The 17,145-nt window shown below is 40.5% G+C and overlaps 1 protein-coding gene across 1 annotated transcript in view; it reads left to right on the forward strand.

Moving 5' to 3' along the window:
* Positions 1-17,145, forward strand: part of RELN (reelin) — a 221,583-nt gene that overhangs the window by 185,966 nt on the left and 18,472 nt on the right. Inside the window, exons 43-53 of the mRNA XM_026046370.1 lie at positions 219-366; positions 3,667-3,925; positions 4,603-4,852; positions 6,622-6,790; positions 10,532-10,672; positions 11,409-11,586; positions 12,324-12,517; positions 13,147-13,403; positions 14,073-14,227; positions 15,231-15,445; positions 16,135-16,312. Coding sequence (XP_025902155.1) covers positions 219-366; positions 3,667-3,925; positions 4,603-4,852; positions 6,622-6,790; positions 10,532-10,672; positions 11,409-11,586; positions 12,324-12,517; positions 13,147-13,403; positions 14,073-14,227; positions 15,231-15,445; positions 16,135-16,312 — 2,144 coding nt within the window. The remainder of the gene's footprint in view (positions 1-218; positions 367-3,666; positions 3,926-4,602; positions 4,853-6,621; positions 6,791-10,531; positions 10,673-11,408; positions 11,587-12,323; positions 12,518-13,146; positions 13,404-14,072; positions 14,228-15,230; positions 15,446-16,134; positions 16,313-17,145) is intronic.

The following is a 17,145-nucleotide window of genomic DNA, read 5'->3' on the forward strand; positions in this document are numbered from 1 at the left end:
TGGAAACTAGGATCTCAGACTTGTAACCTGTGAGTTTATAGTTTATTTTGCCTTGATTTGTGGCTGTTTTCCAGGAAATACTGAGTTGGAAACACTGGTATGAGTATTTGTTCATTCAGCATATAATGTTTAATTTATTTCTCTTGTCCTGGAAATAGCACTTTTGCGGTAGGAATGCTTCAGAAAGAATCATAAATATGTATTTATTGTGTTTTCAGGTCAGCTAGAGTCCGATAGATTCCTGCTTGTGAGTGGGGGAAAGCCCTCAAGGAAGTGTGGCATCCTTTCTGGAGGAAACAACCTCTTCTTTAACGAAGAAGGCTTGCGCATGCTGATGACTCGAGATCTAGACTTGTCACAAGCAAGGTAACACAATTTCAAAATGCTTTCAGGATTTCACTGAAGAATATTCTTCACTGTTATGAAGAGTAGTAATATTTACATGCTATCTCAGTGACAAGGCAAGCTGATATTTCCTGCAGTCTTTACAAGTATTCCATTTTAACCACYGTAACCGCTTTAAATGAATTTTAACTTGAACTTTAATAGGATTAATCATTCTTGAATAGGAGCTGCAAGCTCTGACACCACATATTGAGTAGTTTATGCTAGCTTTTATTTCTTAAATGCTTAACATGAGAAATTGGTTGTTTGTCACACGCTGTTTGTCTTACGGTTTGTTGTAGTATGAGCCACTGTTGGAACAGGACTATCTACTGACAATATAACTGTTACATTCATCATCTCATAATTCCTTAATTCCTGAAGCTTAGTTTCTTCTTATTGTGCACATTTGCTTCCAATAACTCACTGAGAAATTCTCATCAAGCTGTCACCAGCTACACTGAGCACAACTATTGAAAAAYACTTTTAGTGTGCTTAGAGCTCACGCTGCATCATTATGGCCTGCAGAGGACATATTTGATGAGAGAGATATACTACACAAGCCACATTAAAAAGTTATACCAGTGCAAATTAAGACACATCCTAATTGTATGCAACTAACAAACAGCCAGTGTTTTCCATTTTATTCAGTTTAGCTTGAACTTTTGAGAGATTGCATTTGCTCTAAGATTTTCCCATTGATATCCTGTGAACACACTCCACCTCTCTAGTCTTCTGTGTAATAGAAGAAAGTAACAGACACTTTATCACTTTTTGTCTTGTTTCCTTCTTTAACATTAAAGCTTTAAATAATTTAATTGCAGAGCCTCATAGCCAATAAAAATGCTAAATTTCTAACTATTGCATTTAGCTAACCTTCGGTAAGGGGTAATATCAGAGGCCCCTGTACTGGATTTGTGAGATTACTCAAAGCAAACTTTTTAAAAGTTAATGTTTTTAAACACTAATGTTTTTAAATTTAAGGATCATTTAATAAAAGATAGGAGATGTGTGAGTAGCTCCATTAGACTAAATGACATGTTTTCCCTCTKTCTCATGTTCAAAGAATTGTCATTGATTTCTTCTCCATGACATTTTTTAGCTTCATTTGCATTGGTTGTTACACAACAAAAAAAACTACTGTTCTGCAAATGAAAGAAAAGCAGCAATGTGTTTAATTTCTTGTATATGCTATGAAAAATGTTCACCAAGTAAGTGCATGTTCTCYTCTGAATAGCAAGATAGAGTGCAAAGTCTCTGCTGTTGGCTGTTCTCTTAACATCCCAAAGCAATTGCACTGGGACTGGGACTAAATTTCCAGCCTGATTTTGCTGGCCACCTGCAAAGAGCCACCACAGATTTGGCTTGGACAGAGACATTGCACAAAGAACCTGGAGCTGTATCGACTTAGGCCAGGAATGAAGAGAACCAGAGTTTCTAGCAGCTCTTTCTAGAGGACTAGACTCAGTGATCACACARAAACTCTTCTCTTCCGAGGAGACCTCCCCAAAACACCTTGATCAGCAAAGCTGAGTTACAAGCCACTCTCAACATTKGGGATTTAAATCAAGTGGACTCTCTAACCCAGTATCCTGTTTCCTTAAGTCTATATTTTAAAGACGTTAACATAAAGGCTGGTGTRTTATAGAGATGCCAGGAGTTGAAACTGCATACTATGAAATATCAGTAGGGATATGTTTTAGTTATTACAGTTGATTAAATCCCTTACAATTCATACTTACTAGAAGACCATCTTCACATTTGGTGTTACTACATCTACACAAAAACTTGGTTTTCTATATCATAATWGTCAGGATCTTTCCAAAATTATCTGCAGGGTCAGAAAAAAATAAGTTTAAATTTACTGACTTTCTAATCTGCACAACCTTTTAGGTTACCTACCTAGTTTGAGTGGAATATTGATTAAAAAATTCAGATAAAAGTAAAACAATTCATAGAGAGCAGATCAGCAGAGAGAGGGTCGCCTGGGTTTATTTCCTTTAAATTGCATGGTGAAATGTCAAAGTGAATCTGCAGGGGAACAAAGACTTGCCAGCAGTAAATCCAATCCATTACAGTTGATATGTTGATCCACGAGGGTCCCCAGTGTTGCTTTACAGCACGAGCAATATGTTATATCTGGGACACGGAGCAGGATATAATCTATAGTGAAAGAGGTTATATACAGCAACAAGGGGAACCGTGGGTCACAGCGAGTACTGGAATGAATTGACACTCCCGTGTGGAGTCTTGCAGAGCCTTGTGTCCTCAGCCCCGCTCTGCAGCCTCCATTCCCCACGGATCTGCCTGCAGATCAAACTGGACACAGAGCTCGCCGTGCAGCCTTACATTTACCTGGGAGCCGGGCAGCACTAATGCAACACTAATTAGAGCAGACACAACCTGTGAGAGCTGTGCAAACATGATTTAATACTTGTAATAACCCTGCAAGTTAGGGAGGTGAATACCATTATAAGGGCAGTTCTTCTCTACTCCAGATAGAGCAAGAATTTCCCAGGCTGATCCGAGTCTCCTGTCCTTCTTTGGCACAGGCAATTAAAAGGAGGACAAAACTGCTCGTGTCCCTTGGTGTTTTCATGCTGACTTCAGGGGAGCCAGCACTTTTAACCAGTGCCATTTAGACAAATGGGCAAAATCCTTCCCCAAGGTGAAATATGTTTTGTTTACCTGTCTAAGATTTTACCTAAATCATGCCAGTGGACTTGGATGCTTATGTTAACTACAGGCATTTCAGTAAATTAATAGCAAATTGTGATCTACTTAAGGCACCATTGCTTTTCTGCCACTAAAATCTGTTTTCATGGGCCAGGGAATAATTTCACACAGGATTATATTCTTAATACTTGCAGCAGCATCTACTATGTAGACAAAAGCTCAAAACCTAAATAACTGGCTTTGTTCAGCTCCTTCTACCTGGCAAGCTTCCACTCAGGCAAAGCCAATTGTAGCCAACCCACCTGTCTGTTTATTTTCATTCTGGAGGCTATGAAAAGGAAATCACAAGATCTCCGAAAGCTGAGCTTTATACCAAAATATCACTGAGCTGGTCAATAGACTAAATAAGAAAATTCAAATTAGGAAGTCCGAGCTGGCAAATCTTCATATAGCTACCGAGTCTGTAATCAAAATATTCTATTGGCATGATATCCCCCCGGATAAGCAAATGAAACAAAACTCACTTGGACGAAGTTTAAGCCCTTTTAGTTGTTTATCTAACGTCCCAGAGAAGAAAACTTTTACCGAAATTGTTCTCACTGTTAGATTTGTGCAGTTCTTCATGAGACTGGGATGTGGAAAGGGGGTCCCGGACCCCCGAAGCCAACCGGTGCTTTTACAGTACTCCCTCAACGGTGGCCTCACATGGAGCCTTCTTCAGGAGTTCCTCTTCAGCAACTCGAGCAATGTGGGGCGATACATTGCCTTGGAAATCCCCCTGAAGGCTCGTTCCGGCTCCACTCGGCTTCGCTGGTGGCAGCCCTCTGAGAACGGGCATTTCTACAGTCCCTGGGTGATCGATCAGGTGAGCAATCTGCTGGAGTTCTTCTCATAGAACTTCAGGCTATCTTCAGGCTTAATATTTCCCTTAGCGTTCAAATATATTGTTTCACTGGGGCAGCCAAAATACTTTTTATGAATGTATTCCAGAAATTAATGTGTATAAATTGTAAAAATCCGAAGAAACTCCACTAGAGTCTTTGCAGTTGAAGTAGCGTTATTGGATAATCCAGGGTCAAATTGTTTAGGTATTTGTGAATATTATTTATAATAGATGGTACACATCCTTAGGAAATACAGTTATTGACCTTGCAGCCATGTTTAATAACAGGTTTTAAAAAAAAATATTCCTCCTCATCTATTCATTTAAAATTGAAAAAAAAAAATCCTTAATCTTTCATTCCTGTATCTTCATTGAATGTAGTTAATTATATTATTTCAGAACAATCAAAAATCAAATTATAAATAACAAATTAAATTAATCCTACCCTGCTTGCTGTCCTTCGTAGGAAATTCTATGAAAGTCTATTCCCTTTCCTCATAACCTGAACCCTTTACAAAGTAAATTTGTTCAGCTAGGGCAAACAGAGATCTCTGTAAATGTAGATCAGTACATCTGTTCCTCTCTAGGGTTTTAGAACATGTTTATGTGAAATCTTTGAACTTTTTTTTTTTAATACCAATTCCTTTCTTAATGTTCAGATTCTTATTGGAGGAAATATCTCTGGTAATACAGTACTAGAAGATGATTTCAACACGCTGGATAGTAAAAAGTGGCTGCTGCATCCTGGTGGGACAAAGATGCCAGTCTGTGGGTCTACCGGGGATGCGTTGGTGTTCATTGAGAAAGCCAGTACCCGCTATGTTGTCACCACTGACATCGTTGTCAATGAAGACTCTTTCTTGCAAATAGATTTTGCAGCATCCTGCTCTGTCACGGAGTCCTGTTATGGTAAGTATTTCTTGATAGATGAGGCCCTTCCTGTTCATCTTCTGGACAGGAACATCCAGCTATTTGCTTGTTCCATTACATATCACAGCAAGGGTTGAGAAACAAAAGAAAGCTGAATGTTTCTAACAGGAATTGTGATTTCTGTTCAATTACTGTTCCATAAGTTACTGTTCAATAAGTTCTTTCTTCCAGGCACTTAAGTTGCTATCCAACATGTTTTAAGAGAAGGACTAATATCTCTTTTACTTAAGTCCACATAACACGAGATCACATCAACTAATCCTTACATCACATCAACCAAGCCTTCTTCTAAGAAATCACTTATACCAGCATATAGCTGACACAAGATAAGGGTCAGTATAGAGAGCAAAAAAATTGTAACATCCATATGAAATAATAACCATATTCATATATGCATATATAAATATATGCATGTGACTGTGCACATATGTCTGTGCACACACATAAACACGCACATATATGTATCTCTATATATACATATGAATGTTTAAAAGCATGCTCTGCACTGAATACACCAAGCTGATACAGGAAAAAGAAGGAAATCATGCAACTAAAGACTCCATCATTAGGTGAGTTTTAAGATGCTCAAAAAATGGTGTTCCTAGCTTTTGAATTCTTGTTYGTGCATGTAAAATTATTTTAGCCTATACTTTGGTAACGTGCACATTCATGAAGTTGTCGACTATTCCTCTAGAATTCTACACAAAAACATGGAAAGCAGTTTAATACTAAGTTTCTAAAGTAGCTTACATGGTTTTGCTGTTGTGAAATCAATGGAAGTAAGCTGGATATTTTACTCACATGCCTAACAGCTGATTTTGGTTTTGTTTTTTTGATTTACTTTTTCTTTTAGTCTTAAAATCACTTTAGCATCTCTGTGGTCATCTCAGTTAAGTTTAGTGTGTTTGGATAGCTTAGCTATTCACTAGCAAAGAAATATTTCCTTCTTTTTTATTCCTTTGTCTACTGTATTTAACACTATCTTAACTCTGTATTAAATTAGGCAAGGCATTAACTAATTATTCTTCCAGTCTTCCAGTCATGATGAGGAACGCATTTCATCTTGGAGATCAAGATTTRTCATTAAATATCCACTTAGCCTTGCTTGCATCCACTTGTTCTGTGGGGACACATTGAGTAGGACCAGTTGGGTAAATCAGGGTCATCCTCTGTGCATGAGGACAGAAGAAACRGGCCCATAGTAATCAAAAAAGCCAGCAGATTTATTACCCCTGTCACTGCAACCATGTTCCATCTTTTACACCACCAGAAATCTTGACAGTTGGAACATTTATTTAAAGTTACAGTTCTGTGCCTTTATTATTTGTTTTTTGATGACTGCATAAAAGTTTTAAGTATTTAGTGAGTCTGGCTACCCTTTATTTCATAATAAAGGTTCATAAACCATAAACATCAAAACAGTGGAAGTGATGAGGAATTAATACATTAGTGTAAWAAGGCTAGATTATGTTTGCATGAAAGCAAACTGACAACAAACTCAGTTTAAAACTGCTTAGGCTGGGCCTGTGGTCCTTTGAGTTAGGTGGTTGAATGTAGTTGTACTGTACCCTTCTCCTGAGACTGTTCAGTAGCATTTATGTTTCTGACACAAGCTTTGAAAAATTTTGAGTGGATATTTTGTCAAAATAATGTAGACTTGTGAGTAAGCGTTGCAGATTTACCAGGTTATTGAGGACCTAAGAATGTAAGTCTCTATATTAACTAACTGATCATCTTTCCACCCTTAGCTATTGAACTGGAATATTCAGTGGATCTTGGACTGAGCTGGCACCCCATTTTGAGAGATTGTCTTCCCACTAATGTAGAGTGCAACAGGTACCATCTCCAGAGGATTCTGGTGTCAGACACTTTCAACAAATGGACCAGGATTACCTTGCCTCTACCACCTTATACTAGGTATGTCCCACTGGTTTTCTACAAAATTAATCTAAATACATACCTATGTATTGAGGTTTGATATCACAATAAATGGATGTACATTGCCAATTTTGTTCAGTCAGTGTATTACAGGGACCATACAGATAAGTAAATGAACCCCCATCCTGCTTTGCCCAAAGATTGCAGACCTGTTATATGCATTTCTTTTTTTTTTTTTTTTTTTTTTTTTTTTTTTTTTTTTTTTTTTTTTTTTTTTTGTTATGATTTTTTTTTTTTTTTTGCTTGCTCTTTTATTGCATATCCTTCCTCTGTAAAATATCCTATGTTGATGTCTTTTATGTGAGCGTAGCAGAGATTCAGTTTGAGATAGGAATAAAACTTGCTGCTTCTCCTTAAGGAATAAATGCACTGATTTCCTTGGATTTCCTGGTCACTCAGGCCCATCTRCAGTCCTGTGCTGTGCAGCTCTGTGGCCACTATGGGTGAGATGGGCCCTTGCTTTAACATTCCACATCTTCCAGGGCGTCTTTGGTCCCCAGAGATGCTAAATTTCAATAAACTGAACACATTTCAATGCACAGTGGATATTCTGGTGAGCCTCTGCCTGGGTAAAAGAGGTTGAGAGATGTCTCATATCCCGTGGCTCACTTACAAGGCAGAGTTCTCTGTGCCCTGAATCTCTTCTGAGGGCCAACGAGAACTTTTTAAAGAATTGGATGTTATTGTCATTTGTTATCACAAACTTCAGTTTGTTTTGGTGGCTTTTGGCTAATTCTACTGTCTGAATGCTCAACTGCATCCTGTGCTTGCTGTTGTTGGCTACAGAGTAGTGCTTTAAAAGTACATTTTTACGCTTCTTGTTTTGAGTACATTTCTTAAATCCTTTGTGTCTGTCTCAACTTTCATGCTCACGTCATTGTTTTCATACAATCCTCATTTTCACCCCGCCTTCCTCTTTGTACGTTATTTTGTTTTGGGGGAAGGAAAAAAACAGCCAAGGTTGTGGAATATTGTGCTTAGTGCAGAGAAAGGAGTTACCTGACACTGACAGTGCTAGTGGTAGCACTCCCGTAGATTTCAATATGCTGCCCTGCAAACTGCCTGAAATTTTGCCCCAAATAATCTTTACAGTGGCAGCCAGTAATTCAGAATCGGAGTCCGTGTCCTTCTTGATGTGCCTCTTTTGCAGTGATAGCAACGTGCTCGTCCCCTGTGTGGTCTCTTACCTTTGCTGATGGAATACCTGTGGTGAGGTGGTTTTAGCAGGCGTGGTGGTGATGGGTTTATGGTTGGACTTGATGATCTTGAAGGTCTTTCYCAACCGCACTGATTCTGTAACGCAATACTTTTGCTTTTGCAGTAATTTCATGCACAAGCAGCTTCTTGGGCAGGGATTACAGCCCACATTAGCCCACCTCTGTGCTAGACCAGTCTTTGAGGGCAAGTGGCACAAGACACTTTGCATCCATATGAGCATCCATCCTCCTCCCCACAACCAGGTGGCCTCATGCAAACAGCCTCCTGGAAGGAGCAGTTGCTTGTGCTGCCCTCAGCGTGGGCTGAAGCTCTGCACGGGTCAGTGCAGGCTGCCTCAGGCCAAAGCAGCACCAGGATGCACCTGAATAGCAAACCCAATGTAGTCATCATGTCATCATGCACCAGAGCTGGTGTTCTCCTCCCTGATCCTTCCCTGAGCTGGCTGCAGGCTAATGCACATGGAAACCTGGAAACCCTGAGCTTTACTTTTCAGAAATTGTACTCAGAGTGTTGGTACAGGGGCAGCACATTTGGGAACTAGTGGCAGAAAAGTCCATGTTCTATTTCTTTGTTTTTTGGCATCTAAACTGTTTCCCTATCTTCCCTGTAGCATATGCTGTCAGGTAATAGGATTTTCTAGGATTTGTCATCTCTTCTTCTCTGGTTACTCTTTTGTACTACTTTCCCACGTAGTGTCTGCAAAATCCATTGCCTCASCAGTCTGTGTATCACATCTGTACATTTAGTTTCAGGAAGGATGTTTTGGGTTGAAAAGGATAAATTAAGACTGGGGTTGACATTGCCACCCAATTAAATTTGGACCTGAAAGGAACCTGAGATAAATTCAGTTTTACAAATAACTGCTTTTAAGCTTGATTTTTTTTTTGAGTGACATATGTCAAAGAGAGAAGTCTGATGCCCTAAGTGAGGTAAAAAGCGCTCTACCATCCTACCCAATAACTACATTTCTCAGCCTAGTCATCAAGTATTCCAAAAGGATTAAGATATGTATTTCATGAGAGATGTTATTAACTCATAAGCAAGGGAAAAGATAAGCTTTCGAATAGGAGTAGTGCTGCTAATAGGCACTTTAGTCTAAATACAATATAATTTTAATGCTGTTTTACTATTTCAAGCTGTGTAATAGAAGATACAGGTTTCTGCCTGTTTATACCTGGGTATTTTAGGAGCATGTATGCTGCCTAGTCAATTATTTTGCCTGGTGCACAGCACTCATATTACACAGCTTTTTAGGGTTTGTACAGAGTGCTGTGTAAGTTGTGGCCTGTGGAAGGCAATGAACAGTTAAGTTATATGTTAGCCTCAGAGCTGATGTGAAAATGCAGATCCAAATACAAAGTATTTCTCAGGAGCATCAGCTCCATAAATTGTCAGTGGAGTGACAAGCCTAAAGTCACCTGTGTGATATAGGTGCTTGTCCTTCAACCTCAAGGACTTCTTCACAATTTATATACTTCTTTTAAAATGCTATTTGGTGAGCTACTAGACAGCACAGCAGTAGGTTTCTCTTTGGATAAACATGTTATTTGTTCAGTTCATGTAGATTTTTTACTAAGAAACAATGCACAGCATAAGATTGACCTTATAAAAGTTGTTTGGGTTTTTTTTTACTGTTTTGTTTTTGATTTTGCTGTCAGTTTGTTTTGGGTTTTAAAATAATCATTTTTTCTTTTTGAATATCAAGATAAACTGGCTACTCAAAGTTCACTGCTGCCATCTAGTGCTGTATAACAAAACATGGACTAGCTTGGATTTTAAAAGACATTTTTGAAAAGTTAATGATACTCATCCACTTTCAGCTATCCAAATGTAGATGTTTAGTGCTGAGTTTGCTCAGCAGCTACTTGGAGTCCACTGACTGTTTTGTCTAGATTTCCATCATCTGTTTTGGTGCCGAGACACTTAATCCACACAGACAACTACATCAGAACAAAGTGTTTGAATGAGGAATTAAATTACACCTTTAATCAAAAARAAAAGCATTTGCTTTGCTCTCATGGGGATCCGTTACCCACATCCTGCATTTTTCATGCTCTTTTTCAGTCTGTGGTTCTGCCTTCTACCACATTATCCTAAGACTGAAGGACAAAATGGAGAGGACCTACCTCTCCATTAGAGATTTCAAGGAGCCGTGGCTCCATGGATTCATTTGCTGGTCAAGCCACGGACTTGTTGGGCTTTGGTGTATCTGGATGGGAGGCCTGTGTTAACCTCCATGGGCACAAGTACAGATCCTGCCGAGCTGGGGACTCCACACAGGGCCAGCTGTGGGATCACTGCCTGTGCCTGCAGCTCACAAAACGTGGATCCTGGCACACCAGGAACCCTCTTAATGTCTTTTCAGGGACCTTGATGGTGTCATGAGTCAGCCRTGGGTTGTACTGTTGCCAAATAAATCTCCTGGGAAATATCCTTTCCATCAAAAGTCAAGATCAGCTTAGCCAGAAATATCACCTTTCGATTTTCCTTCCTTTCCCAAAGGTCTCAAGCAACTCGCTTCCGCTGGCACCAGCCCGCCCCTTTCGATAAGCAGCAAACATGGGCTATTGATAACGTCTACATCGGGGACGGCTGCATCGACATGTGCAGCGGCCACGGCAAGTGCTCCCAAGGCAGCTGYGTGTAAGTGCAGTACTTTCCTTCTCCTACAGCTACCAGGTCTTCCCGTTCTTTCTGTCTGGCAACAGAGAAGTATCTCCCAGATGGACACATKGCTTTTTGCAGCCACCAATGGCAAGAGAGATGGGAGAATAGTTGTATAATGATACTGCAACCGTGTTAGAAATACATTCCTTGGCAGAATGGGCTACCCCTATGCTGTCCTCTGTCCTTAAATGCCTGAAGTACCCAGGCATAATCTCCCTGGTGGAATTTGCATAGCAGCAGAATGCATTTCCATGCTCCTGTCCAATCTTTCTGACTTTATAGGAAGATTTTACAGAGAAAAAATACATGGAGACTATAAAAGAAATACCAGGAAAATATCCATCTGCTTACATTTGACAGAAACTTATCAAAATGTGGAACTAGTAGGACATTCTTAGGCTTGGCACATTCCTTTAGCTTTATCTATCAAAGTACAATGTATTTTGCTGATAATGTTCTGTGTTGGATGTGTACTCTGCATTATCAGCTCGAATGAAAAGCCCATACATAATACCAGCCTTCCTCATAGTTTTGCTCAACAACTTCCAAAGCTGGCAGAAATCTGAACTCTCCGTGTGCCAGGTATGTGCTAGTGCACATGGATGGAGGCCACCTCTGGACTTGCTCTCTGGGGTGGAATAAGATGGCACTGATGCAGTTGTAGCAAGGACCATTTCCAGCCCAATTCACTTTGGTTTTGTTTCCTCCAAAGCTGYGATGAACACTGGGGTGGGATTTACTGCGACGAGCCGGAGACCCCCCTTCCAACCCAGCTGAAAGACAACTTCAACCGAGCGCCCTCGAACCAGAACTGGCTGACGGTGAACGGCGGGAAGCTGAGCACCGTGTGCGGCGCGGTGGCCTCCGGGATGGCTCTGCACTTCAGCGGGGTTCGTGGCTCCTGCCTTTCCATGGGGGAAAAGGGAAGGATTATAACAACAGAATAAACAGGAAAACGATACAAAAATGTACAATCCGATACACGCTGTCCTAAAGATTAGTGCCAGTCAGGAACACTCAGGATCATTGAGAGTTGTGTTCCTGGTTACTTTCCTGGAGCTGCCTCCTGGAAAGCAAGCAAGAGTTTGCAGAGCCCAGGCAAATGTGTAGAGACATTCAGTCCTACGCACGAAGCATTGGGCTCCTCACAGCACTTACGAATTCGACAGAGCATTAGAGTTTGGTGCAGCTTCTAATCCAATCACAGAAGTGTATTAATGACTACATATTTCCATGTATAACTTGTACTTGCTTCTAGAAAATAAGCTCATGGTTAGCTTTGTCCTTCAGATATTCCGTGGCTGGCTTTTTCAGAGGCACCTTGGAGTAAAATTTCATGTTTTATCTACATACATAGGCACACCACCCAAACTGTTGCTAAAATGCAGTTTGATTGTAGGTAACCTAGGAAAAATAGTAACCTAGGAAAAATAGGGAAAAAATAGTATTTTAGAAATAGGTGAACTTTATGGTCTTAGCTTTCTTTCCTGTATATTTATAATCAGGTTCAATTTGTAGAATTTTGGCTATTTTTGAATGTTTTATAGTATGAAGTTATATTAATAGTGACCATGTAGTCTTATACCTTTCATGTTCATGAAATACCTACTTTTTCATTGCTTTTAAGGGCTGCAGCCGTTTGTTAGTTACAGTAGACTTGAACCTCACAACTGCAGAATTCATCCAGTTTTATTTCATGTACGGATGTCTGATAACACCTAATAACCGGAACCAAGGAGTCCTGCTGGAATATTCCGTGAATGGAGGAATCACCTGGAACCTGCTAATGGAAATTTTCTATGATCAGTTCAGCAAGCCCGGGTTTGTACATAATATTCTTCTGCCTGTAGAAATTCCTCTACTTTTTTTCAGATTTTTGTGAGATTCAAACCATGCATAGGACCTATCCCAGTTGATTCAATTCACAGAATCACAGAATCACAGAAAACAGGGCTGAAAGAGAGCCCATCATCTGGTACTTTATTTGAATACAGCAAAATATCACTGACAATTTAACTGGACAAATTATTTATGTGTACTCTCATCACTGTTGTAATGGAAATAGGAAAGCTGTCCTGGAGCTTTGCCATCCGACAAGTGGCTCCAGATTGAAAATTGCAATCTTAATTTTACTTCAAAATTTCACTAATTAAAAAAAAAATACATTGCAGCCTGCAATTCTCTGTCTCAATCTAAAAACATTAGAAGGTTGTGGTGGTACCAGCTACCTAAGACACCAGTCTAGGCCATCGGGTTGGGTCTCTTTTGGGTGGTGAATGTCACTCAAGCCGTCCCCCAGACTCACTGCTGATCCTCCCCACCTCTCTCTGAGGCCTTGTCCTGGGGCAGCTCTGGAGCTCATCGGGAAGGGATTTTTGTTGGAGGATCTCCCTCTTAGTGGTGTATTCCTTGTATGGCTTTCTCATGACCTACCCCGTGTTGTACTGCAGCTTTGTGAACATCCTCCTCCCCTACGACGCCAAGACGCTGGGCACCCGCTTCCGCTGGTGGCAGCCCAAGCACGACGGGCTGGATCAGAACGACTGGGCCATCGACAACGTGCTGATCTCGGGCTCGGCCGATCAGAGGACCGTGATGCTCGACACCTTCAGCAGCGCCCCGCTCCCGCCGCACGAGCGCTCGCCCGCCGACGCGGGGCCCACCGGCCGGATCGCCTTCGACATGGTCATGGAAGACAAAACRACGGGTAAGCAGAGTTGCGTGGAGCGGAGCTCAACAGGATTTCTACATCTCTCTGAGACTCTCAGTCTTTGTCTCATCATGAAAGATGTCACAGACAATGACAACACCACAGAGGTCTCTTATTTGGTTAGTTTACAAAATTCAAGAGAAAAACATGTAACGGAACTCGTTGTTTTTACTTAGTGACTTTACTTGATTTACATGTCARCTCCTTCTAAAGCAGATTTCTTAATCTGAGAATTAGTTCCTACCTTTTTATACATTCTTTAAGGAAGTTAAGTTACATTTGATGGCTAGATTTTATAAAAGAGGGGGTATGCCTGCAGGTTTACCATGTTTATGAAGTAACAGTGCTGAGGCATCCTTTGGGCAGTCACATAGGCAACACTCATTAGAAAGTTCTCCTCTACTGTCTACCAGACAGAGGAGTAGTAACTTGGATGAAAGTTGGGATGCTGACATTCTTGGAAGCAATAGTGAATAATTCTTTTGTAAGCTGAGCAATTAAGTCATGAATCACCTTCAGTAGCTCCCTAACTGGGTTCCTTATCTCATGTCATCATAGAATCATAAAATCCTTAAGGCCGGAAGAGACCTTTAGAGATCATCTAGTCTCTGCACACTCATTGTGTATTGTTGTTGTATATTAGTGATATTCATGTTTATTTTCAAGTGAACGAGCTCTGGTTGTTCCACGATGATTGCTCAATTGAGAGGTTTTGTGACTCTCCCGATGGCGTCATGATCTGCGGGAGCCATGATGGCCGAGAGGTTTATGCAGTCACCCACGACCTGACGCCTACGGACGGCTGGATTATGCAGTTCAAGGTAAAAATCTCTGCCTGCTGCATAATTATTCTTAAACCTCATTTTGCCCCAAGCAATCAGGCAGATTTTTCAGGAGATAGGATCGTGCATAAGCCAACATGCAAGTCACTCATAGCAGAGGAAAGAATTGTTATTAATCCATCCTCTGTTGTCTCATGTACTGTGTTGGTCAGAGTTGATAGTACTGCAGGCTGCTCTCAGAGGCAACGTGCCCTCCTTTGGCAGAGCAGCTGTGTGGCCAACATGTAATAAGGTTTTTTACATGGAATATGGTGCCTCTTTTGTCATAGCTGTTTGGTAAAGAGAAAGCTCCTGAAATGTGACCAAATGGCCCCACGAGTCACTTTGCCCCATGCATGGAGGGACCCAGTTTTGCATAAGGTCCCTATGTGGTGCCTGGGCCCAGGGGCAGGCAGCTCCGTGGTTGTTTCTCACACCAGCAGCTGCACTGGAGGCTGGTGTCCTTGCACACTGCTTTTGCTGAGGGTTTTGAGCTCTTAACTCAGTGTGCGTTCACACCACACCTGTAGCCAMACCACCTTCCATATGCCCATTTACCTAAACTGAAGAAATAATTAACCTACATATGAAAGGGACAAGGGCTCTTTGTGCATCTCTGCCATAAAGAAGATCCACTGGACATAACCATATTGGGTGGTCCTTACTATTCACTGTCCCCCTGGAGTACTCAGACCTTGGGTTGTGAKGGGAGGGAAAAATAACTTTGTTGGTGCAGGTGTAATAGGGTATGATGCTCAGGTGATAAAACTTGGGGAATCCCAACATAAGAGGTAACTAGAGAAAAATGAAACTTTGAATTCAGTGCCTGTGTCAGATCCTGGGGCTATCGATGAGATCTGCAGATGACCAGTACCATGCAAGCACCATTACTGGCGTCATTGCAAGCACAAATCTGCAGCCAGTTTTCTGATTGCAACATTTTTTTTAACTCTAATCACCACCACAGTTAATTCCAATTTACTTGTGCTCTCTTCTCTATTAGATTTCAGTTGGATGTAAGACTTCAGAAAAACTTGCACAAAATCAAGTCCATGTGCAGTATTCCACTGATTTTGGTGTTAGCTGGAGTTACTTGGTACCTCAGTGCTTACCAGCTGATCCAAAATGTTCCGGAAGTGTTTCACAACCATCTGTCTTCTTTCCCACAAAAGGATGGAAAAGAGTAACTTACTCACTGCCTGAAAACCTTGTGGGCAAGTAAGTATGAACTAGCTACTCATTTTGTCTTGGGTTCAACACATCCTGCACAACAGAACTGTGTATTCATTTGCCCATTTTCTTTCAAGTCGAGTGCAGACCAGCAGGGTTAGTGTCTGTTGTGTATGCTGCTCCATGGCCACTTTCCATTGACCGGTCATGATTCTTGGTCTCAGCAGATGGCCAAGTTTTCCTGGCCTCTCTTCAGTCTGCTTCTGTGCAGCATGTTCTAATCTGTTCAGACAGACGTATTCAATTACAGAGGAGATTTACGACATTRCTGAGTGAAAAAAGTTCCTCTTATTGTCTGCAGTAGTCTGTACGTATGCAAACCATTTGTCTTTTTCTGCAAGTGAAGACTTCCTAGTTATGTTCTTTGAGCATATTCTGCTTGGAAAGTGTAAGCAAAAATGAAATTCACCTCCCAGAAGTCCAAAGAGCTTCCCTTCAGCTTCAGCAGTACCTGGAATCCATCCATGTATTGTAGGTAGTACATGCATGTAAGAGAAGATATAGATTTGGAATTTTCATATTTCTAAATAAATATTTTTCAACAGAGACTGCCAGATGCTCTTTGTAGAAACCTGGACAATAGCACATTCAGAACTATGTTATGTTTCGTCTGGTTTTTTTCATTTGAGCAAAATTGTTTGATATATATCTGTTTTTCTTCRTTCCTTTACATACAGTCCAGTGAGGTTTCGGTTCTACCAGAAATACTCAGACATGCAGTGGGCCATCGATAATTTCTATCTGGGCCCTGGTTGTTTAGAAAACTGTAGAGGTCATGGAGACTGCCTGAAAGAGCAATGCATCTGTGATCCTGGGTATTCGGGTCCAAACTGCTACCTGACCCAAACACTGAAGGTAATTTTACTGTATTTTTAATTGAGTGAATTTTGCCAAGTGTTTTGCTAGGGAAAGGAGAGAGAGAAATAGGAGACTGATCAGGCTGGAAGTTTATCTCTGATTCCTGTCAAAGTCTGAGGATACCCAAATAGATTTTCAAACCTGAACTGCCCTCTTACCAATATTTTAACAAAGTATCACAGCAGATTCAGGGCAGTTGCAAATGAACTGGTTCTTGGACATTGCGTTAAGAAAGTTCCCTGTTCATCATTATCACTAGAAATCTGAACAGTTCCCTGTTCACTATCACTAGAAAAAAATCACCCCTGCACATAAGAGCACATTTGATAAAGACATGTAGCACGCCTCTATCATGAAAGCCTTATTAGAGAAGGGAACACCAGAGAAGACTTGAACTCTAGGTGACATAAGGTTAATTCCCCTAGCTATTATTAGTGTTACCGTACAACGAAAGAGTGAAATGCTGCTAATTTAAAATATTTAGAAAATCTAAAATATTTACAAAGAATATGTAAGGAACTCCAAATTATTTTAAAATACAGGGTTTGCTGTTTCATCTTTTCTTTACTAGATGAGAAAACAGTAAGTATATGCTTCACAGAAACAATAAGTTAAGCAGCATTCTCTCCTGAAAAAATATAACTATTTAACATTTCAATTTTCATGTCATTTTACTATTAAGACCTTGTTTTTCTTTTCATCTGAGACACTAATTACATTAAAAAAAATCATTCCCTGTTTGCCATTTATAATTAGTAATGTGTTCTTTGCGTTAGAGACATTTGGGAAAAAATCCTGGCACCATTAAAATAYAGGAGAATTTTATTACT

The sequence above is a fragment of the Nothoprocta perdicaria genome, unplaced genomic scaffold, assembly GCF_003342845.1.
Source record: "Nothoprocta perdicaria isolate Ctin4 unplaced genomic scaffold, notPer1 scaffold_44, whole genome shotgun sequence".
Classification (NCBI taxonomy): domain Eukaryota; kingdom Metazoa; phylum Chordata; class Aves; order Tinamiformes; family Tinamidae; genus Nothoprocta; species Nothoprocta perdicaria.